Here is a 23507-nt window from a genome sequence, read left to right as displayed (position 1 = left end):
TTAGCATAGTTTAGACAGAGGGAATCATGCCTGACAAATTTGATTGAATTTTTCAAGTAGGGTGTGTAAATGATGGTCATGCTGTAGATGTAGTTTAGATGGATTTTGCAAAGCCTTTGACAAGGTCCCACATGGGAAACCGATAAAGAAGGTAAAAGCACATGGGATCCAGGGTGACTTGGCAAGTTGGATCCAAAGCTGGCTGAATGGTGGGAGGCTGTTTGTGTGACTGAACTGGTGTCTAGTGGCAAAATACAGGGATTAGTGCTAGATTCCTTTATATATGATTATATATAAACAATATAGATGGGAATGTGAGGGGGCATGGTAAGTAAGTTTGCAGATGATGTAAAGATTGACAGGGTGATTAATAATGAAGAAGATGGTCTTAGGTTGCAGAAAGTTTAAATGGGTTAATCAGATGGGTGGATCACTTGCAGATAGCTTTTAACCCTGAAAAGTGTGAGGAGATGCACTTTGGAAGGAGTAACAAGACAACGGAGTACTTAATGAATAACAGGACACTAGGAAGCTCAGACGAAAACAGGAATCTTGGGGTGCTTTTCCACAGATTCCTAAAGGCAGCAGGACAGGTTACTAGGGTCGTTAAGAAGGCATTTTTGACACTTGCTTTTATTAGTCAAGGCATAGATTATAAGAATAGAGAGGTAATGTTGGAGCTGTACGAAACTGGTTAGGTCACAGCTGGAGTACCTTGTGCAGTTCTGGTCTCTTCGCTATAGGAAGAATATGATCAGACTAGAGAGGGTGCAGAGGAGATTCACCAGGCTGTTGCCTGGGATGAAGCATTTGAGCTATGAAGAGAGACTGGATAGGCTTGGGCTGTTTTCTTTAGAGCAGAGAAGGCTGAAAGGGGATCTGATTGAGATGTATATGAGCGGTATGGACAGGGTGGATGGGAAGCAGCTGTTCCCCTTAGTTGAAGGGTCAATAACAAGGGGCATTATATGTAGAGGATTTGAGGCAAACCTTTTTTTAAAGTGGGTGGTCAAAGTCTGGAATGCACTTTCTCCAGGGTAGAAGAGGCAGGAGACCTCACAGCCTTTAAAAAGTAAGTGAATTAGCTTTTGAAATGTGATAACATTTAAGGCTATGGGCCAAGTGCTGGGATTCATGTAGATTTAGTGTAGCCTTGTCAGTGCAGTCTCAGTTGGCTGAAGGACTTTTTCTGTACTGTACGACCATGAAATTGAAAGTTAGTTTTAGTAATATTGAACATGAAGCTATAATTGTAAAATTCCATCTGGCTCGTCTTTCGAGGAGAAAAGGTGCCCTTATCTGGCCTGGTTTGCATGTGATTCTAGACCGAAGCAACATGGATGATTCTTAACTTCCCTCTGAAATGGCCTATCAAACCACTATAGAAAAGTTCTAATAGTACTGCTGGCGTACCCTCTGTAGGACTATCATTGCAGTAGCTCAAGAAGGCAACTCATCACCACCTTCTCAAGGGCAATTAGGGCTGGGCAACCATTTGTAGCTGCAATGCAAGAGCCTCTCCATATTTAAAATACTCCAAATTCCAGATTGGCAAGCATCCTCCTTGCTTTGAGGGACTAACAGAGAGAGAGAGGGATGGGCAACAAAGGCTGACACCCAAATACCATGAAAGAATAAAGTAAAAATTTTATAATCAAATGTCTGATATATAGAACTATAATAGGTTCTTTTTGTTTTACATTTTTATGTATATTGACTTGTGAGTTTGATTCAGTAGCTCCTGGAAGAACAGTTTCTGCTGCAGTTCTTGAAGAATGAATGTCAACAGATTCACACCTCTTGGGTACTCTGCTAGGCTGAATACACAGAACATAAGAGGGTAGGAATTCGCTTAGTGTTAATATCCACATTGACTAGCATAATCATTTCAGATTGAAAGATCCCATGTGAAATTAGCACAAAAGGCTAGACTTTAGTTTCCACTAAATTGTTGTTTGTCTTCCTTTGTGTTGCTAGTTTTCTGAAATTGTATAGTTTTACAGGGCTATAAGTATTGGGGTGCAAGTAATCCTGTGTGGTCCTGGGTAGTGGGTGAGAGTGAACCAATGTGCGGCTGACACACCTTTAGCTTAGATACTTAACACCAACAGGGATTGGGATTCCTGGCTCTCAATACAACCTTGGACAGCGCACCTTTCCTTCCCCATCTAGTTTGATTTGAGACCGCGTATAATCTTTTAATTTATTCAACTGATACACAGAAAATGAACAAAATACACTTTTTGATAGGACTAAATTACAAAAGTAAACTAATATAATCACAATTACTTGACTAAAACTCATATAAATTATGCGATTTCCACAATTTCATCTTTCGTTTGGGAGTGCAGAGGAGGTTTACTAGGCTGATACCGGAGTTGAGGGGATTGAGCTATGAGGAGAGGCTGAATAAACTAGGCTTGTACTCGTTAGAGTTTAGAAGAATGAGGGGAGATCTCATTGAGACGTATAAGATGATGAATGGGATGGATAGGATAGAGGTGGAGAGACTCTTCCCGCTCAAAAAAGACAGTAGGACTAGGGGGCACAGCCTCAAGATAAAGGGGAGGCGGTTTAGAACGGAGTTGAGGAGGAACTTCTTCACTCAAAGGGTGGTGAATCTCTGGAATTCTCTGCCCGTTGGGTGGAGGCTGCCTCGCTAAATATTTTTAAGAAGCGGGTTGATGGGTTCTTGATAAGAGAGGGGATTAAGGGTTATGGGGAGAGGGCGGGAAAGTGGAACTGAGCCACAACAGATCAGCCATGATCTTATTGAATGGCGGGGCAGGCTCGAAGGGCTAGATGGCCTACTCCTGCTCCTATTTCTTATGTTCTTATGTACTATTGTATACTATGTATTCTCTAAACATAACCGTGGAGTGTAGAAATAAAAACAAAAGAGCTTAACAATGACTCAGCCTGGCAGCAACTGTGGAGAGTAAACAGTTAACATTTTTGAGCTGGTGACCTTTCATTTGAACAGGAATTGTAGAAATGTTTTTTCTCACATTCAAGCTATTTATTGGGATCACATTCATATTAATTGAATTATCTTTTGATCTCAATGCCTTTGTAGCTGAGTTCAGGTAACATGAAACTCTAAATTTTCTGTAGTTAAACACTGACCTTGGCCATTAGCTGATTCATGTCAAATTGAAAACTAAACATCCTGAGTTTGGAAGACTCTATGATATGATAAACAACCCTTTTTTCTTGTGATTTTGGTTATGTGCATAAAATATTTCATTTTTTGCATCCAAATTGTTTAGATACAAATGCCAAGCTTTGATGAAAGCAAAATGAGGGATCATTTACCTGGATCAGCATCTGAGGTGCTGTAACCTTCAAGGCTATGGACTGGGTGCTGGAAAGTGAGCTTAAAATAAGAGGCTAGATTCTAATTGCTCTTTTTTTATCTAGTGCAGACACGATGGATTGAATAGCTTCTTTCTGCCCCATAAGATTTCTGATTCTAAAACTTCAGGTTTAGTCATGGCTGATAACGTGGTTTCTTTTAAATCCATTTTTTGGTATATGGTATTTTCCATATATACATCTTTTCACACATGCTTCATTCAGTCTGTTTACAATACCTTGCAAAGGTCATTAGAGTTCTATGAATATAGTGGACATCACAGCTATTTTCTTTGGCATCCTAGGAGGATTGTGTTGGTAAATCTAGTAGTCTGCCATGTTTGAAAAACTAGCAACAGTCTGTTTCAATTAAATATGTGGAGTTAAACTGTTGTCTGCAATCTAGATTTTAGTTTTTAACAGGGAGTAAAAATTACTTTCCGGAAAATATTGGGGATATTTATTCTGACTCCTCAATGCAAATACATATTAGCAGCAACTTGTGTCTATTTAATTTCCTCCGTTTGCAGTTCTTCTGCATTATTTCTAATGATCCCTCTTTTCTTTTTCTTATTTTCCCTATTTAAATCTACCCTTTAGTTTGAGATTCTACATTCAATTCCTGATGGAATAGCAAATTTTGAGGATTGGTTCAGAAATTAGTACTTCAATAATGACAAGCATTGTCCTGCAAACCCTTGTAAGTTAAACAGTTAGTACAAGTGTTTTCAAGGCTTCACTGGCCATATGTATAGATTACATTATTTACTCAGTTTTAGCACTTTATCACAACTTTCATTTGACATATGGATTTTAACCATGGTTACTTTAAACATTTTTATATATTTGTTGTATTGCACCTTGAGGTAAATTCTACAGTTTGTTGTGATGAACAGATGTGCTTAATGAAACATTAAGTATATATTTGTGCTTCTGTTTTCTAGCCACCACATGCTTACTCATCATCTGCAGAGTTTTGGCAGGAGCTGCATCTCTCGCCCGGATGTCCCACATTTGTTCCATAGGACTTCAAACTTTCCTTGTCCTCGGTGGTCATCCAGTTTTTCTCCTGAGGCACTGAATATACATGGTTTTAGGAGTCCCGTCCCTTTCCACTGGCAACCCCCTATCCCTTGGCAACCACTTTTCCATTGGAGACCACCAGTGAACTTTTGTTGTGGTTCATGGACAAGAGGAAGATCTCCACTCCAAGGTTTTTCTTCTTGTTCAATAAACCAATTATCTTGTTCTATGGATCCAAATGACAGCAGACCTCCAGCTAAACGAAGAAAGCATGATCCAACAAATCAGAAAGAAGGGAGTCCTTCAGAATCCAATAGCACAAATCATACAATACAAGATGATTCTGGTAATATTACTTTTCCTGGCAATGAAATGGGAAATTCATGTGTCTCCAAAGAAGATCAAGAAACTTCATTCGCAAAAGGTAAAACTGACTAATATTTAATCTGATTAACCTGTTTGGATGTAAAATATCTTATGATCAAGGAAAGTAATGACTTATAATATCTAAATTTATTAGCAATTCCTTTACAAAGGAATGACAATTCCTTTATTATGTGTCTGTGTTTACAAGAGCTTTCTAATGAGCATTGCCATCAGAACTAAAGTTGCAATGCTGTTTAGTTCTACAAACAAAATTAGGAGGCTCTCTTATTAGCATGCTTATAAGCTTTTGAGGCTTTAGCAAGGTTTTTATTTCAATTTGTTGCAAAAATATTAAATTAATTTTACATCCCCACCCCAAACACTGCCAGCCTGTAATTGCACAGTTACAAAAAAGAGTCTTATTTATTCACGAAGGAAACATTAGAACTGGAAGCGAGTACAGGAATGATCCTGAGATGTAGCCCTTCCACGCACTCTATTTTTAAGTCAGTTTTATACAAACACTGCATCACCCAAGTCTTTCCCCCCTTTAAAACTTTATGCCAGGTGGACAAAATGGGCCAGATTTTTCTGTTACAAGGCTTGTCATTATCAGCCACTGGTTAGACTTGTTTTTGTAACTTTTTAGACACACAAAGTTGCTGAAAATGCAAGCTGATAATATCAGTGAGGAAAGCAGGGCATTGGGGAGCTGAGTGAAAAGATAATCAACTGTGCCTCCTTAGCCAATCAGATTGAAGAATTGAGAAATATTCAGTGCGAAGATTATGAAGTGTAAATTATAGTGGGTGAATTAAATATTAAATCAGCCACAAAAAGTTAAGTGGAAGAAATATTGATTTGAGAGGGAGGGAAATGAGACAGCAAGGAGTAGAAAATCATTCTTTAAATCTCTTGTAACAATCAACAACACTTGCATTTATATAGTGTCTTTGAAATGTTGAGCATTTGGGATGTTTTGCCAAGAGAAATATCTGAAAATATTTCTGACCGTGAGCTACACAGGCCATATTAGGACAGATGATTAAAAGCTCTGCATTTATAAGTTTTTTTAAGGAGTTGGGCAATGTTATGTAGGTGGAAGTAGGCATTGTTAGTGATGGAGTAGAAATGTGTTTTTAAAGCTTATCTCTGGAACAAACACAGCACAAGATTATGAATCATCTAGCTTGGCTTTAAACAATTGCTGGGAATGAAAACAGTGGTTGAATTTGAGATGGGGACCAAAGACAGCAACTCCAAGTTTTCCAATATTTAATTGGAGAAAATTTCTGCTCCTCCAGTATTGGATGGTGGATAAGCAGTGTTATGTAGATGAGGTTTTAAATTAGTTTTTTTGTATCATGTTCACAATGGAGAAGGACAATATATGTATAGGAATCAAGGAGGAAGGGGACTCTGATACAATTGAACAAATTAACACTGGGAGAGAGGAAGTTCCAATGAGCTTAAAAGTGGATAAATCCCCAGCCCAGACAAAATGTATCCCAGGCTGCTGTATGAGGCAAAGGAGGAAATGCAGGGGTTCTAATGCTGACTTTCAAACCTCTCTGGCCAAAGGAGAGGGGCCAGTGAACTGGAGGACAGCTAATGTACCATTATTCAGGAAGGAAAGTAAAGATAAACTAGATAATTAAAGCCAGTGAGTTTAACATGAGTGATAAGGAAATTATTGGAAAAAGTTCTGAGGGACAGAATTAATTTCCACTTGGAGAGGCAAGGATTAATCAGTGATACTCAGCATGGCTTTGTCAGGGATAGATCTTGACCAATTTGATTGAATTTTTTGAGAAGGTGACTGGATGTGTAGATGAGGGCAATGTAGTTGATATAATCTATATGGACTTCAGTAAGGCTTCTGACAGGGTCCCACATCGGAGACTGGCTAAGAAGATAAGCGCCCATAGAATCAGGGACAGCTTGCAAATTGGATCCAAAAATGGATTAGTGGCAGGAGGCAGAGAGCAATGGCCAATTGGTGATTGTTTTTGTGACTGGAAGCCTGTGTGCAGTAGTGTACCACAAGGATCAGGGCTGGGTCCCTTGCTGTTTGTAATGACGATCTAGGTTAATGATCTAGACTTGAAAGTTGGAGGTATGATCAGCAAGTTTGCGGGTGTGGTGATTGACGAGGAAGATTACAGGATGATATAGGCAGGCTGGTCAGATGGGCAGAACAGCGGCAAATGGAATTTTACTCTGAAAACTGAGGTGGTGCATTTTGGGATGTCTGACAAGGCAAGGAAATACACAATGAATGGTAAGATGTTAGGAAGTACAGAGGATGTGAGGGACCATGGGGTGCATGTCTAAAGATTTATGAAGGCAGGAGGACAGGTTGATAAGGTGGTTAAGAAGGCATATGGGAACTTTATTAGAGGGATAAGAATATAAGAGCAAGGAGATTATGATGGAGCTGCATAAAATGCTCATTAGGCCGCAGTTAGACTATTGTGTGCAGTTCTGGTCATCACACTAGAAGAAAGATGTGATTGCACTTGAGAGGTGCAGAGGGGATTCTCTAGTATATTGCCTGGGCTGGAGTGTTTTAACTATGAGGAGGGACTGGCTAGGCTGAGGTTATTTTCCTTAGAGCAGACAAGATTGGGGGGGGTCCTGATCAAGGTCTACAAAATTATAAGGTACACAGAAAAGGTAGATAGGAAGGAACCTTTCCTCTTAGTAGAGAGGTCAATAACCAGGGCGTAGATATAAGGCAAAGGGCAGGAATGGATTTGAGGAATAATGTTTTCACCCAGAGGGTGGTGGGAATCTGGAATTCAATATCTGAAAGAGTGGAAGAGACGGGAACCCTCACAACATTTAGAAAGCATTTAGATGAACACTTGAAATGCCGTATTAAGCAAGGCTATGGACCGAATGCTGGAAAATAGGATTAGGATTGGTGCTTGATGGCCAGTGCAGACACGATGGGCCAAACGGCTTCTTTTTGTGCTGAAAGATAAGACAGTTGCAAGTTCCAGAGAAGACATGATAAAATAGTTGATTGTCAGCAGTACCCATGGAGCCCAATGTGTATCCGGTTTATATGGTTAAATGGTAACATGTGGATGAGAAATAACAGCGATCAATGTAAGATCTTTGAGGGACTCCAGTGGCATGAGTGAGACAAGAAACCATTGTGGGTGATTCAAGGGCAGTTGCACCTAACAGAATGATAGAGGAGAAGCATTGGAGAATGCCATGACCCACTGTGCCAAAGGCTGAAGTTGGTAGAGAGGAAAGAGTTTATCGCAGTTATAAACACAAATAATGTTATTTGTGGCTTTGAGGGCATTTCAGTACTGGAAAGGGCTGGAAACTAATTGGAGGGATTGCAAATGGTGTCCTGAGACAGATGATGACTATGTCAGCAAATCAGGATGCAATGCATCCCAACAATAAGACAAACGATGAATAACTCCTCCTGAGGTTTCTGTACCATTTGTACATAATTAATAAAGCAACAGATATTTTGATAGTAAATCTGGTCCATTCTCTCTGCTATAACAATTTTGCAGCAAAAGTTTCTTAACTATCCTGATCAGTGTTCTAGTACATTGATTTAAATTATTTCAAACTATGGTTATGATCCTCAAAATCATTTTTACTCTATTTTGCGATGTTGACCTACTTATTGCCGTAATGATAGACAATGCTGTACAGGACATCTATAATGAAAGTTGTTAGGAATGGGAAGAGTTGCAGAAATTTTCACTCTAATTTTCTCATACAGTTCTCTCTTAAGCCCTATTCGTGGATGTTTTATCAGAACTAATCAGCTGCTGTTAGTGGGAGATTTTTGTTCTATTCATTGTTGCTTGTTCAATTATTACATCAGTTTGGAGCATTCTGATTCTGAGAGTAGAATTTTATTTATTTTTCTCCTGCTTGCCCTTCTCCAGCTATGAGATCCAACCTGTGAGACATTGTGCTCTTGTCTATATTTACACAGCTATACATGGACCAGCAATATTTATAGCAAGTCTTTCTGAAAACACCCTCCTTTGGACCAAACAAAATTGCATTTTAAAAAAGTGGTTTTGTGCAATGATTATGGAATGCTGCGAAGGTGCTAAACACAGTTTAAACTAGCTGACAAACTAGTTTTCCAAATATGGGTGTAAATGGGATGCTGCATCCATAAGTGCAGAGTAACTACTGAAAACTACATTGTGGGTGTTTCAAGATTCTGAAAGATCTTATACAAGTAGATGCAGTCCTGCAAATGAAGTCTGAGAAACTGAGTTGAATGGGCGATGAAGAAAACACTGTTTAAGATGTTGTTGCCACTCATTCCTCGATGCATGAAGTACGTTATTGTGAGCACATGTGAATGTATTTCAGCATAAATACGACTTCCTAGAGTCTAATAAAATGTATAATAATTTACCAAACTTGGTGACGTTAATGGAAGCAAAGGCACTGAATTTGCTGCTTGAGTGGGATTGTTTGCTTTCTCCACCAGCCCTGCCATATGCCATTAAAACTATTTAGTCATGTAATAATTTCTGTACTGAGAATGCCAGAATTAATTTGAAGACTTTGTCTTAGAACAATCTCTTAGTGATCTCAATCAGAAGTGCCATCCAAGATTAAATAGAGAAGTCGAGGCTGCAGTTCTCAGCTGAGAGCATGTGGTTGGGTAGCATTCCTTGCAACAAATCTATTATCACTTTCTGCAGCATTCTGGCATGCCAACATCTAATTTTGAATTAGTGCATTTCAGTATAGTGACAAATATTTTACAGAAAAAGGCTTGGTTAAATATGACAAAAATGATCTAACTCTGGATTAGCAAACATCGATAACATGATATGAGAATCTTGTCTATTACCTTGTGAGCATATACTGAACCCAAGTTGTCCACATTTTTTGATCTCTATTCATGCACCTCATGGTTTAAGACATGAAAGCAAGCTTTCAGTATTGACTCAGAGTCCGGACACTTGATCTGTGATGTGAAGTTCATTGAAAACTTAGTTGCATCTGACCAGTTGTATCTTGAATACTCTTTAGTTTTCTTGTTAGTTCATTCTTCTATAGCTGTGTCCTTTAGGGAGGTACATTAAAAAGTGTTAAGTTGTACTTGGTTAGAAATTTAGTGGGATGGCTTTACATATGCTATAAATGCCCAGAAAGGATGATAGTGAGACTCGATGTTGGATTAACATTTTATGCCATTTAAATTTAATTTTTAACAAAACTTTTTAATATACTTCACAGCTACACATTGGAAGTGAACACCAAGTGAGGCAGAGAACTTTTAGGAACTATGATTGAAAAGTTAGATTTAGGCAGCAAGTGCTGTCTTGCATTTCACAGAACAGGGGAGGATGTCATGAAGTAAACATTGGAATTAAATAGATGAAGAATCTGATGGATGTAAAGATGAAAAAGTACCTGGCATTTCATAAAGCTATTGAGGACTTTTTTAGACAAAGGATTAGGGTCATGTACAGATTCAATGAACCATAAAATAATAGTTGCATGTTGTTGAAATGCTTATGAAGAAAACACCCAGAAAATCTCCTTTGGAAAAAGACTGCTGCTCTTGCAACCCTATTTCTCCCTCCTTCTCCACACGCGTGCACACGCGCGCGCACACACACACACACACACAGACACACACACCCAAAGTTACAAGTTAGGTGTGTGATAGAATACTCTCTACTTGTCTGGATGAGTACAACTCCAACATCACTCAAGAAGCTCAACACCATCCTGGACAAAGCAGCCACTTGATTGGCATCCCATCTGCAAACATTCACTTCCTCCAGCATGGATGCACAGTGTTTAGCATCCACAAGATGTACTAGAGGAACTAACCAAGGCTCCTTAGCCAGCATCTTCCAAACTTGAGACCTCTACCAGCTAGAAGGACAAAAGCAACAATTGTTTCAGTCTAAATGTTAGCAAATATGAGGTCATCCACTTTGGTAGAAATAATAGTAGGAGGGATTATTATTTATAGGGCGAAAAGCTGCAGCATGCTACAGTGCAAAGGGACCTGGGGGTCCTTGTGCATGAATCACAAAAACCCAGTCTGCAGGTACAGCAGGTGATCAAGAAGGCAAATGGAATGTTGGCATTTGTAGCGAGGGGGATAGAATATAAAAGCAAGGAGGTCTTGCTGCAACTATACAGGGCACTGGTGAGGCCGCAACTAGAGTACTGTGTACAGTTTTGGTCGCCGCATTTGCGAAAGGATATATTGGCCTTGGAGGGAGTGCAGAGAAGGTTCACTAGACTGATACTGGAGATGAGGGGGTTAGCTTATGAGGAGAGATTGAATAGACTGAGTCTGTACTTGTTGGAGTTTAGAAGGCTGAGGAGAGATCTTATAGAGACATATAAGATAATGAAGGGGCTAGATAGGGTAGAGGTAGAGAGATTCTTCCCGCTTAGAAAGGATAGCAGAACTAGAGGGCACAGCCTCAAAATAAGGGGCGGGGGGTGCAGTTTAGATCAAAGTTGAGGAGGAACTTCTTCACTCAAAGGGTGGTGAGTCTCTGGAATTCTCTGCCCATTGAAGTGGTGGAAGCTACCTCACTGAATATATTTAAGTCACGGGTAGATAGGCTTCTGATAGACAAGGGAATTAAGGGTTATGGAGAGAAAGCGGGAAAGTGGAACTGATCCACTTCAGATCAGCCATGATCTTGTTGAATGGCAGGGCAGGCTCGAAGGGCTAGATGGCCTACTCCTGCTCTTATTTCTTATGTTCTTACGTATCCAATATTTAAATGGAGGAAATTTCTACTCATTCAGCACTAGAAGTTGGATAAGCTGCCTGATAATTTAACAGATACTGAATGGCTTGCAGGAGAACTAAAAATGGTGGATAATCTCATATGTATTCACATTAAACTCCAACAACCATGTTTTGGCCCACACACCTAACCTATCTCTATCCGTTTGTAAATTTCTAACAAGTCTGTAGTTTCCTACTTTCTGCCTCCTTCCCCTTGTGAATAAGGGTGCTATATTAGCACTTTTCCAATCCACTGGACCCTTAACCACACCCAGGGCATTTTGAAATGTTATAACTAATGGACCTATTATCCCTGCTACCTCCTTTAATGTCCTAGGATGTAGGCCATCAGGCCCTGGGGACTTGTCTGCTTTCAATCCCAACAGTTGATTGAGTACTATTTCCCTATTGGTGGTGATTGTTCTAAGTTTCTCCCTTTCTATTTCCTCTGCATTAGCTGTTGCCTTTGGGATGCAACTAGTGTCCTCCACCATGAAAACTGAGACAAAGTATTGATTCAGTGTCTCTGTCATTTCTGTGATCCCCCCACTATTAATCCTCTGGTCTCATCGTCCAAGGAACCAACATTCACTTTAGCTACTCTCTTCCCTTTTATATGCTTACAGAAGCTTTTTTTTATATTTCGTGTTGTTTTCTTTCATAATTTACCTTTTTTTATTACTTTGTTAGTAACCTTTTGTTGATCTTTAAAAGCTTCCTATCTTCCAGCCTGCTACCTTTGCAATATGGTATGCCTTAGATTTTATTTTTATGTTGTCTTTAACTTTCTTGCTTAACCATGGCCTCTATTTCCTTTTCAATGGCAAAACCTTCCACAAAATTTACTTTTATCTAATTTTAGCCTTGGGCATCCCACATTTGAATTGCTGCACTATTTGTGGCTGTGCCTTCAGTTGCCTCAGCCCTTTAGAATTAAACTTTTACGTTCCCTCCCTACACCTCTCTGTCTCACTAATTTGTTTCCCTCCTCTTAAGGCATTCTTGAAAACCTACTGCTTTGACAAGCTATCAGTCAGTCATCTGATCTAAGACCACCCCATATTGCTCAGTGTCACATTTTGTTTCTTGTGAAGTGCCTCAGAAATTTTATAATGTTAAGCGTGCTGTATAAATAAAAGTTGTCGCTTATGTGAGAGTCATGTAGCAAAATTTACTGTATTGCCAAGCTATTTTCTTATTTAAGCTGCTGCAAGTTATCTAAAACCAAGCTCCTGGAGTTGGAACATCAATGAAGTTTAGTTGGGTCACTAGTGTGCTTAATTAGTTCACTAGTTTTTTTCATATTTACGTAACTTTTTTTTTCCCCATTTCTTCTGCAACAAGTGCCTTCATCACCCGAGACTTAATTTATTCCCAGGCATTAATTGAGATGTGCTGTTTATTTTAAGAGGTATATATTCCCCTTCTCCTTTTCTGTGAGAAGTGGGACATTCTTGGCCTCCACTACCCATTGCAATAGCTTGAAATCACAACTGATATGCTTGATTGATACGCAACAAATTGGAGCATTCTTGACTACGGCCATTAAAATAGGAAGTGAAAACAAGGATGGCAATGAAGAAATAACACATAGCATTGCTGTGTAACATGCTGTAGAATACTGCAATTTAGTTTTTCTCATTTGTAATCTCTTTCCAGGTGGGGCAGTACATAGAAAATGGGAGGATTTTACTTCATTGTACAAGAGCAACCAAGGTTCAAAAGAAGCTTCAAATGGAAAACAGGAGGAAGTTTTTGATTTTTCTGTGATGTCGTACAATATTCTGGCACAGGATTTGTTGGAGAACAATGGTCACTTGTACAGACATTGCAGTCTGCCCTTGTTGCAGTGGGGATTTCGATTTCCCAACATTGTTAAGGAACTGAAGCAGTTGGATGCAGATGTAAGTAGTTCAATTAAATGCATACCTGTACATCAACGTTTTAATGCATAAATGCATTTCATGGTGATATACCATATAAACCAGGAAATTTCTAAAGCTAATCTTTGCTAGGGCAGTGGGAAGGAAAGAAACACAATTTGCTTCTGTACCCCTGGCCGGGTTCCTGCTTATTTCTGTTGACTCATCCACAATGAAAAGGAGCATACGTGTGGCTATCAGGTGAGGACACAGGGTTGGGCTTTCTATTGATCATCACTGTCAAATGTCAGAGTATTCCATTAGGGAGTAAGTGAAGATGGCAAATCAAATGGTGAATTATGCAGATGTCATAAAGCAGCTTAGAAGCAGTTTGATGACATACTCATAAGAGCCATGACCGACAGTGTGGCCTACACCTGTCCTATTTCTTATGTTCTTATTGTAGCTTCCTTCTTGTAACTGGGGGAAAATGTTTGAAATTATAGTTGAAATGTGTATTTTACAAATTATTATTTTTAAAGTAAAACACCTGCTAGTTTAGAAATGGGAGAAGCAAATAATTTAGTTTGTCAACAACTTTGTGTTCTCTCAAAGAAGCTTAAAAAAATCCAATACAACAAATCTTTCAACATCTCAGCATTTGTAAAGACAAACTGATATATTAGTATTTTGGGTACAGACTTTTTATCAGAACTGGAAACTAAATAAATGAGATCCTTTTTCATAAGACCATAACTGAATAGTGAAATCAGATAAAAGCAAATTAGAATCATAGAATAATACATCACAAAAGGAGGCCAGTTAACCCATCATATTTGTACTAGGCCTTTGAAAGAATTATTCAGTTAACCTCACTCCTCTGTTCATTCCCTATACAAATGTTTTAATTTACTCAATTTAATTTTGAAATTTACTATTTAATCTGCTTCCGTCATCCTTTCAGGCACTGCATTCCAGTTCATAACAACTTACTGCAGAATTTTTTTAGTTTTGTCTGTAGTCCATTTGCTTGTTACCTTAAACCTGTAGCCTCTGGCTACTAACCTGGCTAATGCTGGAAACAGTTTCACCTTATTTTGATGTTCAAAGCCCATTGTGATTTATAAACGGCTCTAGCAAATCTCCACTTAACCTTCTTTGCTCTATGAAAAAGAGGAATCTGTTTTCCCAATCTCTCTGCTTAACTGAAGTCTTTCATCCTTGGTACCAACCACTCCTGTAATTCTATTACCCTGTCTAATGTTTCCTGCAGTATAGTGCCCAAAAATAGGTGTGATGTGGGTAAATGTGCTGGCAGCATGTTGGGATGGGGCCAACAGTGCATTGGGAACCCACAAGTGATTGCACTGCAGCTGTCAGTGAGTTTCTAATTTGCATTGACTTCCAGGTTTCCCATCGATTAGCATGAGCAGGTATAAAGATAATCTGCGTGAATCAGATTTAACTGAACTATTTAAAGGGGCACCACAAAGATGACAATTGATAGATTAGTGAGTTGTGAGAGCAGAGGAAGTAAGTGTAATTGTGGAGTCACAATATGGCAGGTCTTTGCCCTGCTTCACCGATGATCCTCTAGACCTGATACTACAGTCTGTAAAGGTCTTCAGGGAGATGGGTCTCTCTACTAATCAGGGAGAAATAATTTGCTGCTAAGAGCAAGAAGGTGAGTCAGGAAATGAGCTGCAAAATGGTGCCATAGTCTTGGATCCTATGGCAGAAGCACTTAATTAGAAGCTAATCAGGCAGGAAAGGTGAAAAAGAAAGTACGTTCAATCCTGCTGTATGTATCCTACTAACTTTCCCATTCTACCGTCTTCAGCACATCAGTTCTCAGACCAACTTACCATGTACTTATCCCTCTCACATCTTTATCTGTGCATTCACTACTGACTCTCATCCTCATCTTAATATCACTCCTCGTCTTCTTACCATCCTTAACAAATGCTCACCATCCATCTATTCAACACGTGCCAACACATCTGTTCCTCCTTGCAGGAGGAGAGAGCGCCAAACACAAGGAAGAGGCAGAGAAGGGGAAGAGGTCCTTAGAAATCTTAATGCTTACATTTGCAAAAGAGGGGCCGCTGGAGATCAGTGGATCACAAGTGTGACTGAGCATCAGAGATGGAAACCTCTAAGATAGCTGATGACAGAATTAAATATCTCACAGCCACATGACATACAACACTTGCTCATATTAATCTGATGACAGTCATGTGCATAATGTCCACTTAAAATATTCTGAATTTGGCAGTTCTACTTCTTGGCTTTAATGTCAAACCTCACTGTCAGACATCCTGCAAGAGGTGGTCCAGAAGGGCAAAGTCAGCTTCTAAGAGGAGGAAACATGTTCCTCAGAATGCACCATTACGTACTTGTGCTGACCATACATTAGCTCAGATACTTGCATTTCATGAAGTCAGTAAGGCCACTGATTGGGTTTGGTATCACACACTTTGCAGGTGAGCAAAGAGCAGATAATGGAGACAGCAATGGAGAGTCCATGTCAGAGGCCACAAGATATGCTAAACTCTGTAAAGCTGGATGAAGTTGCTACACCTTTAGGAATGTTGAAGAGAATATTCTTGGAGCAGCAGTAAGGAATTTGAGGTACTGGCATATTTGCAAAGAGATGGAGAAATCCATCTTCAGCAGGTGTGGCTTAATGTCACAGGTCTTTGTGATGATGTCTTCTATAAAAAGTGTCAGGGCTGCATGGAGCATCAAACAAGTGCAGCCTGGCCCTGACTCTGAATGCCACCTTAAATAAAATTAATGGAGCCCAAATATCCTATTTATGTGCAGCAAAAAGCTCTCCAACTCATTGCTATCATGGAAGTACACATAGGCCATGAGAGGGAAGACGATGAAAGGAGATATGGAAGTAGGGAGTTTACTAAAACTGTTGCCATTTCTTACCTGTTGCCTCCAAGATCCACCTCCAACATGCTGTCTTGTGTCTGATGGCTGAGCCTGCTGCCGAATATGATATGACTTTAGCAACTAATTTGCCAGATGGGTGCACTGAAGCCAATCTAACTGTGTCTCATCGTCAGGCATCTTGGGCAGCAATGTGCATCACTGTTAGTGCACTGGTTACATCACCTTTGTCTCCTACAAAGATGCAATCTGCAGATTTCTCCTTCTGAAGATCCATTTCTCATTGCTGTGCAGTGTTATGTGGAGTGTACCACACCACAATCTGGAAACCTTGACTGGGGTGTGTAATGGACACCTCCAAATCTGTCAAGGCATCTGAAGTGCATCTTTAGCATGCCAGTCGTTTATTCAGTGACTTATCTTGTCATATGATTTTGATTGTAGCATTCTTGGACCTCATTGCTCAGGCTTCTCAAGAATGCCATCAGCTATGTTTCAAGTGATTAGTCCCTGTCTCCAAACACCCACCACTCTGTGTATTTTGAGGTGAGAAGGTGGGTGGACTGGGACAGGACAAATGCATCATGGCAACTTCTGTGAGTTTTACACACACTTTTTCAGAACATCTATTTTTGATGGCAGGCCAGCTGTACATTGGTGGACTTGAAGCACTAACGGTTCATGAACACTCCTGAATGATCTGGGATGCCTTGGTTGCCACATAGGCACAGGACACCATCAACTGTACACATGGAAAGCCAGCCAGAAACAATTGGTATTATCAGTGGCAGTGTACAGAGTTTCCTGTCCAGACAAACATGGTACCTGTTATCTGTGTGTGGGCAACTGACTGCAAAATCTAGCAATTATCTTCTGTAAATTCCTGGAAGGAGCCTTAGTCAGAAAAGTAGAGGGCAGCATGGCCACCTACTCCATTTAGCATGTTCCAGTTGGTTGCAAATCTCTGCCATAATCTTTTGTGAACCCCTCAGCTTTCTGAGAAACTAGTGTTCAGACATGTCCAGGAAACTAATCCTCTGGCTGTAAACTCCATGTTTCAGAAATCACCTCCTGCGAGCTCCACCTTTCTGTTTATTGCCACCTCTGAAGTGGTTTGTTGTGAGAAGAAGGCTGCTGCTAGTGGCACACCCGCTGTTTATCCCCTGCTGCTGGTGCTGCTGTTGCTGGTCGTCTTGGTCTTTATTGGAAATCCAATCCAAAACATGCTGATCTGGTGTATACAACAAAGTAAAAAGTCTGACAACACCAGGTTTTAGTCCAACCGATTTATTTGATAGTAAACTCACTAGCTTTCGAGGGGATTCCCTCTTCTTCAGGTGAATGGAGAGTTCTGGCCTCAGACAGAGCATATAAAGCACAGACAGTCTGAGGCCAGAACTCTCCATTCACCAGAAGAAGAGGGAATCCCCTCGAAAGCTAGTGAGTTTACTATCAAATAAATCGGTTGGACTAAAACCTGGTGTTGTCAGACTTTTTACTGTGTTTACCCCAGTCCAACGCTGGCATATCCACATCATGACGTATATAACAAATGCAAAGTTGCAATCCGAAATATTGAAAGCCACCACTAAAGTAATGCAAACCAACTGTAAAGTAGTGACAGTAAACTTTAAGAACAAGTAATGTGAGCAAAAAGCTTTCACACCATGAGATAAGGAGGCAAGTATGAAATTTCACAACTTATGGGAGTTTTTGCCTGCCATTTCTTCAGTTCCCTCAGTTGACACTGTGCTCCTGTCTTGCTTTCACTGGTAAATTCCACAAAACCTGGGAAACCAGTCCATCCACAGTTAAAGTTGAAAGCTCCTTATTGAAAAACATTCTCAATAGCCTGTTAAGATGTTTAAGGATTTTTTTACCAACGTAATGAGCGGCACTGTGGCACAGTGGTTAGCACTGCTGCATCACAGTGTGAGGGATCCAGGTTCGATTCCTGGCTTGGATCACTGTCTATGTGGAGTTTGCACGTTCCGTGTGGGTTTCCTCCAGGTGCTCCGGTTTCCTCCCACAGTCCAAAGATATGCAGGTTAGGTGGACTGGCCTTGCTAAAGTGCCCGTTATTGTCAGAGGGATTAGCTTGGGTAAATATATGGTGTTATGAGGATAGAGACTGGGTGGGATTGTAGTTGGTGCAGACTCCAAGGGCAAAATGGCAGTATAGATTCTATGATTCCAGGAGATGGGATTTCTCGCAGGCAACCTAACCTGCTGTAGTTAAATGTGAAAGTGAGCATGTTGCATCCAGGTTCCTGATGTATTGTCAATTTCAGATAGAAGTAAGGAAGTATTAAATGGGTTAGTCTGACTAGTCGGTCAAAGTCCCAGCGTATAGAATGGTTGTTGTTACCACAGTCCTGCACTGCAGTGAGACCTAGACTGTGTATCAGCAATATATATGTGAACACTAGAGAAATTCCAGCAGTAATGTCTACCTGCATTCTCTGGGTTCAGTAGGAGGGTTGTTAAAATAAGCTTGAAGGCAATTCCACAAACATTGAGGCAAAACTTCTGCAAAATCAACTTTGGTGAACTGTTGAGAACACTGTTAGAATAACGGTAATGTCTCCTGCTCCTCCCACCAATATCAGGCCCTGTTCATTCAACTCTGGATGGCCAGTGTTCCAGAGAGGTTGAATAAAATGCTTCAGAGATGCTGAGAAGCTCTCCTGAAGTATGGCAGCATTGAATGCGTGGGAGAAACTTACCATCATTTGCCAATTTGTTCATCACAGTGAGTCAAAGTCTTAACAATAAGGCAGAGCTATGGCAAAGATAAAAAGGAAGCAAATCCTATATTCTTGATTCCATTTCCTTATGAGATATCATGTCCCGTGTGCCCAAAGGTCTGTGGGTCAAGTTCGAAAGCTGTTATCTCTGACGTAACTCTGTTCTTCTGGCTTTAAATGTCAGCAAAATTAGTGGGGTAGTCAGTTGTTCATATGAAAGAGCAACAGATTTGTATTTACAAAATACCTTTCAAATTCTTGGGATATTCCAAATTGTTTTACAACCAATTCATTTATTTTGAAGTGTAATCAGTTATAGAATCATAGAATCCTACAGTACAGAAGGAGGCCATTCGGCCCATTGAATCTGCACCAACCACAATCCCACCCAGGCTCTATCCCCATAACCCCATGCATTTACCCTAGCTAATCCCCCTAACACTAAGGGGCAATTTAGCATGGCCAATCCACCTAATCCACACATCTTTGGACCTTGGGAGGAAACCGGAGCACCCGGAGGAAACCCACGTGGACATGGGGAGAATATGCAAACTCCACACAGACAGTGACCCAGGTCCCTGGCACTCTGAGGCAGCAATGCTAATCACTATGCCACCATGCCACCTTTATGAAGCCAAGTTACTAAACAGTTTAAAATGTATTCTTTCATGGAACATCGGCATCACAGACTAGGCCAACATTTATTGCCCATCCCTGATTGCCCTTGTGAGGGTAGTGCTGAGTGAGCTTCTTTAAACACTGCGTGTGATGTGGGTAAGCCTATAGTGCTGTGATGGAGAGAGCGCCAGGATTTTAACCCAGCAACAGGGAAGGAATGGGGCTACAGTTCCAAGTTAAGTTGATGTGTGGTTTGGAGGGGAACTTGCAGGTCATGCTGCTCCCATGTATTGTTGTCCTTTTCCTTCTAGGTGGTAGGTGGGTTTGGAAGGTGCTGACAAAGGAATCTTGGTGAGTTGCTGCACTGCATCTTGAAGATGGTGCACAATGCTGCCTCTATGTATTAGTGGCGTATGGATTGAATGTTGAAGCTAGTGGGTGGGGTACCAATCAAGTGGTCTGCTTTGTCCTGGGTGATGTTGACTTCTTTGAATGATGCTGGATCTGCACTTATCCAGACAAGTAGAGAGAGTACAGCATCACACTCCTGATTTGTGCCCTGTAGATGTTGGATGGGCTTTGGGAAGCCAAGAAGTGAATTACATGCCACAGAATTCACAACCAGTGATATGCTCTTATAGTCCCAATATCTGCATGGCTGATCCAGTTTCATTTCTGGTCAATGGTAACCTCCAATATATTGAATAGTGGAGAGTCAACAGCAGTCATGCCATTGATTGCCAAAGGGAGATGATTAGATTGTTTGTTGTTGGAGATGGTCATTGCCTCACACTTCTGTGGTGTGAATGTTACTTGCCACTTATCTATCCAACCCTAAATGTTGTCCAGGTCGTGCTGCGTAGGGACATGAACTTCAGTACCTGAAGAGTCATGAAAGGTACTGATCATTGGGGATGTTCGCAGATTATTGCACAATTTTGATTTTATGATGCAGGGGAAAATCATTGATGAAGCAGTTGCAAATGGTTGAGCCTAGGGCACTATCCTGAGGAGCTTCTGCAGTGACATCCCTGGACTGAGATATCTGACCTCCAACAATCACAGTCACCTTTCTTTATGCTAGGTATAGTAAGAAGCCTTACAAAACCATTTTAAAGTCTAACAGGTTTATTTGGAATCATGAGCTTTAGGAGCGCTGCTCCTTCATCAGATGAGTCCTGTTGGGACTTTAAACTAGTGTTGCCAGCATGAGTCGCAAAAACCCAGCTTGCAGGTGCAGCAGGTGGTCAGGAAGGCGAATGGGATGCTGGCCTTCATAGCGAAGGGGATTGAATATAAAAGTAGGGAGGTCTTGCTGCAGCTGTATAGGGCATTGGTGAGGCCGCAGCTGGAGTACTGTGTGCAGTTTTGGGCGCTGGACCTGCGCAAAGATATTTTGGCCTTGGAGGGAGTGCAGAGGAGGTTTACTAGGCTGATACCGGAGTTGAGGGGGTTGAGCTATGAGGAGAGGCTGAATAAACTAGGCTTGTACTCGTTGGAGTTTAGAAGAATGAGGGGAGATCTCATTGAGACGTATAAGATGATGAATGGGATGGATAGGATAGAGGTGGAGAGACTCTTCCCGCTCAAAAAAGACACTAGGACTAGGGGGCACAGCCTCAAGATAAAGGAGGGGCGTTTTAGAACAGAGTTGAGGAAGAACTTCTTCACTCAAAGAGTGGTGAATCTCTGGAATTCTCTACCCGTTGAAGTGGTGGAGGCTGCCTCGCTAAATATTTTCAAGAAGCGGGTTGATGGGTTTTTGATAAGAGAGGAGATTAAGGGTTATGGGGAGAGGGCCGGAAAGTGGAACTGAGCCACGACAGATCAGCCATGATCTTATTGAATGGTGGGGCAGGCTCGAAGGGCCAGGTGGCCTACTCCTGCTCCTATTTCTTATGTTCTTATGTTCTTACTGTGCCCATCCCGGTCCAACACTGGCATCTCCCCCTAGTGCTAAGTATAACATCAGGACTTCAGAGCTTTGCTCAGACTGCGTGAACTTTGGTCCAACTTCAGTTAGGAGGAGGGGGAAGAGCAAAGTTAATTGAATATTTATGGGTGTCTTTTTCTTGTAAGCTTCTGTCATACCCCTGCTGTGGATTCCTCCTGATGTTGGAGAGGGATTTCCTAAATCATCCCCCTCACTGGCAGTCCAATCTGGTTGGACCATGGTCTCCAACAACTAAGAATGTTTGGAATCTTATAGTATCTGAAGGTTATTTGTAATGACTCGTTTGTCACTTGGAGAATGGTTCCCAAGATATTTGGATTCTTGAAACTAAGCTTGCTTGATTAGACACATTTGTGCAACAGACAAATGGAGGAAATTACAAATTCACAATGGACCTCTTGCAGCAATATGGAACACTTGTTTACAATGTAATTTTCTTTGAGTGCTGCTTAATTTCCAGATTCAATAGTAAAGGGAAAAGGAATGAAGGCCTGTGAGATAGTATTTCTGTGCCTTGAGATTTCTGGAAGCTCTCCATGAAATAAGGTATCAGATTGCTTGCCTTGTCAGCAAACTCAAGGACAAGGATGACTATCTAATGAGGCAGAAGGGTCTATAAGAGGTCTTTCCTTTTTACATTTTCCTCCCTCAACCTTCGAAGTACAATTTTGACAATAAGTGAATCTGTTTTTCGACAAGAAAATAACATGGCTCCATAATTGTCAAGGTTTTTGTTTGTGTTGGGTCATGATTTGGACTCTCAGATTCATGCCTCCTGTCCTATTGTGAATGACGCCTATTTTGTGCTGGCTTTCACTGTAACCTCTTCTTGGAGCCAAAAATCAATGACCACTTATCACTAATATTACCAACAGATTTTCCTATCAAAGTCTTTGATAATTTTATTAAACCTCATAGCCTTCTCTGATTCCATGTTCAGTCTCAATCTCATCACTGTAATTTCTCATTCCAAGGTTCATCCTGGTAAATGCAAAATTACACACAGTACCTTAATTATGTTTTAATTCTTGCCTGGTGCAAATGTACTATACCCTTCCTGTTGTAATCTTATACCTTATTCATAAAGCCCAGAACCACTTTGGGCCTTTTTTGGCTTATCTATGTACTAGCACTTTCAAGGTTTTGTACGTTTGTAACAGTAGGTGGCCCTGTTTCCCCACACACATCAGCATTCTCCCTTCCGCCCTCTTGCAAACTGCGTCCTTCAACAATCCTCTGCAATAAATTACATCTGCCACTTATCTGTTCTGATTATCTAATATGTCCACGTGTAGTCTGTCAGTCATAAAAGCTGTGTCAATGGTAGTCGTGATGTGGAGATGCTGGCGTTGGACTGGGGTGTTGGACTTTAAGCTGGTGTTGTGGGATTTCTTTCAGTCATAAAAGCTTGCAGCAGAAAAAAAATTTGATCCGAAAGATCTATTCACTTCATCACATTCATCTACAAACTGACATGAACATGCTTTCTTTTATATATGTTTATCTACTTGATTTTTAAAGCTAAACTACTGGGATGGTTTCTTGTGGCATAATGTTATCTTTGATCCATAGCAACAACAACTTCCATTCATATAATGCTGTTGGTTCTATTCCAGGAAGTAGTTGGAGAAGGATAACAGTGGAGTCAATCTTTATTCTGTTTTACATTTATTTAGAAAGTGAAAGACTATCAAGCATATACCTTCTACCTCAGCCACGTCACTGTTTCAATAAGCATCTCTATATTTGTTCAAGTGTAATCCCAATTAATGCCCTCATCTGCATTGAATTAAACACAATTGAAATTTAATTAGCACCTTTTTAAAAAAAAAACCCAAGGTACTCTGGGAGTGTAACCAGACAAAAATTGAACCAAAGAAGGAAATATTAGGACAGATGGCAGAAAG

At 40.5% G+C, this 23507-nt stretch overlaps 1 protein-coding gene across 6 annotated transcripts in view; it reads left to right on the top strand.

The window, feature by feature from the left end:
- angel2 (angel homolog 2 (Drosophila)) overlaps positions 1-23507 on the top strand; it is a 45825-nt gene that overhangs the window by 2345 nt on the left and 19973 nt on the right. For 2 of the 6 annotated variants that reach the window (XM_080200511.1, XM_080200513.1), the window contains exons 2-4: positions 1739-1840; positions 4299-4801; positions 13178-13422. In XM_080200511.1, coding sequence (XP_080056637.1) covers positions 1776-1840; positions 4299-4801; positions 13178-13422 — 813 coding nt within the window. In that variant the 5' untranslated portion in view covers positions 1739-1775. Of the gene's footprint in view, positions 1-1735; positions 1841-4298; positions 4802-13177; positions 13423-23507 lie in introns of all 6 variants that reach the window. The other 4 variants (XM_080200510.1, XM_080200512.1, XM_080200509.1 and 1 more) reach the window with 2 other exon arrangements.

This window comes from Carcharhinus amblyrhynchos, chromosome 12 (genome assembly GCF_965287045.1).
Source record: "Carcharhinus amblyrhynchos chromosome 12, sCarAmb.v2.hapA, whole genome shotgun sequence".
NCBI classification, from domain to species: domain Eukaryota; kingdom Metazoa; phylum Chordata; class Chondrichthyes; order Carcharhiniformes; family Carcharhinidae; genus Carcharhinus; species Carcharhinus amblyrhynchos.
The sequence above is the reverse complement of the archived record's forward strand: the minus strand, read 5'-3'. Positions and strand labels throughout refer to the sequence as shown.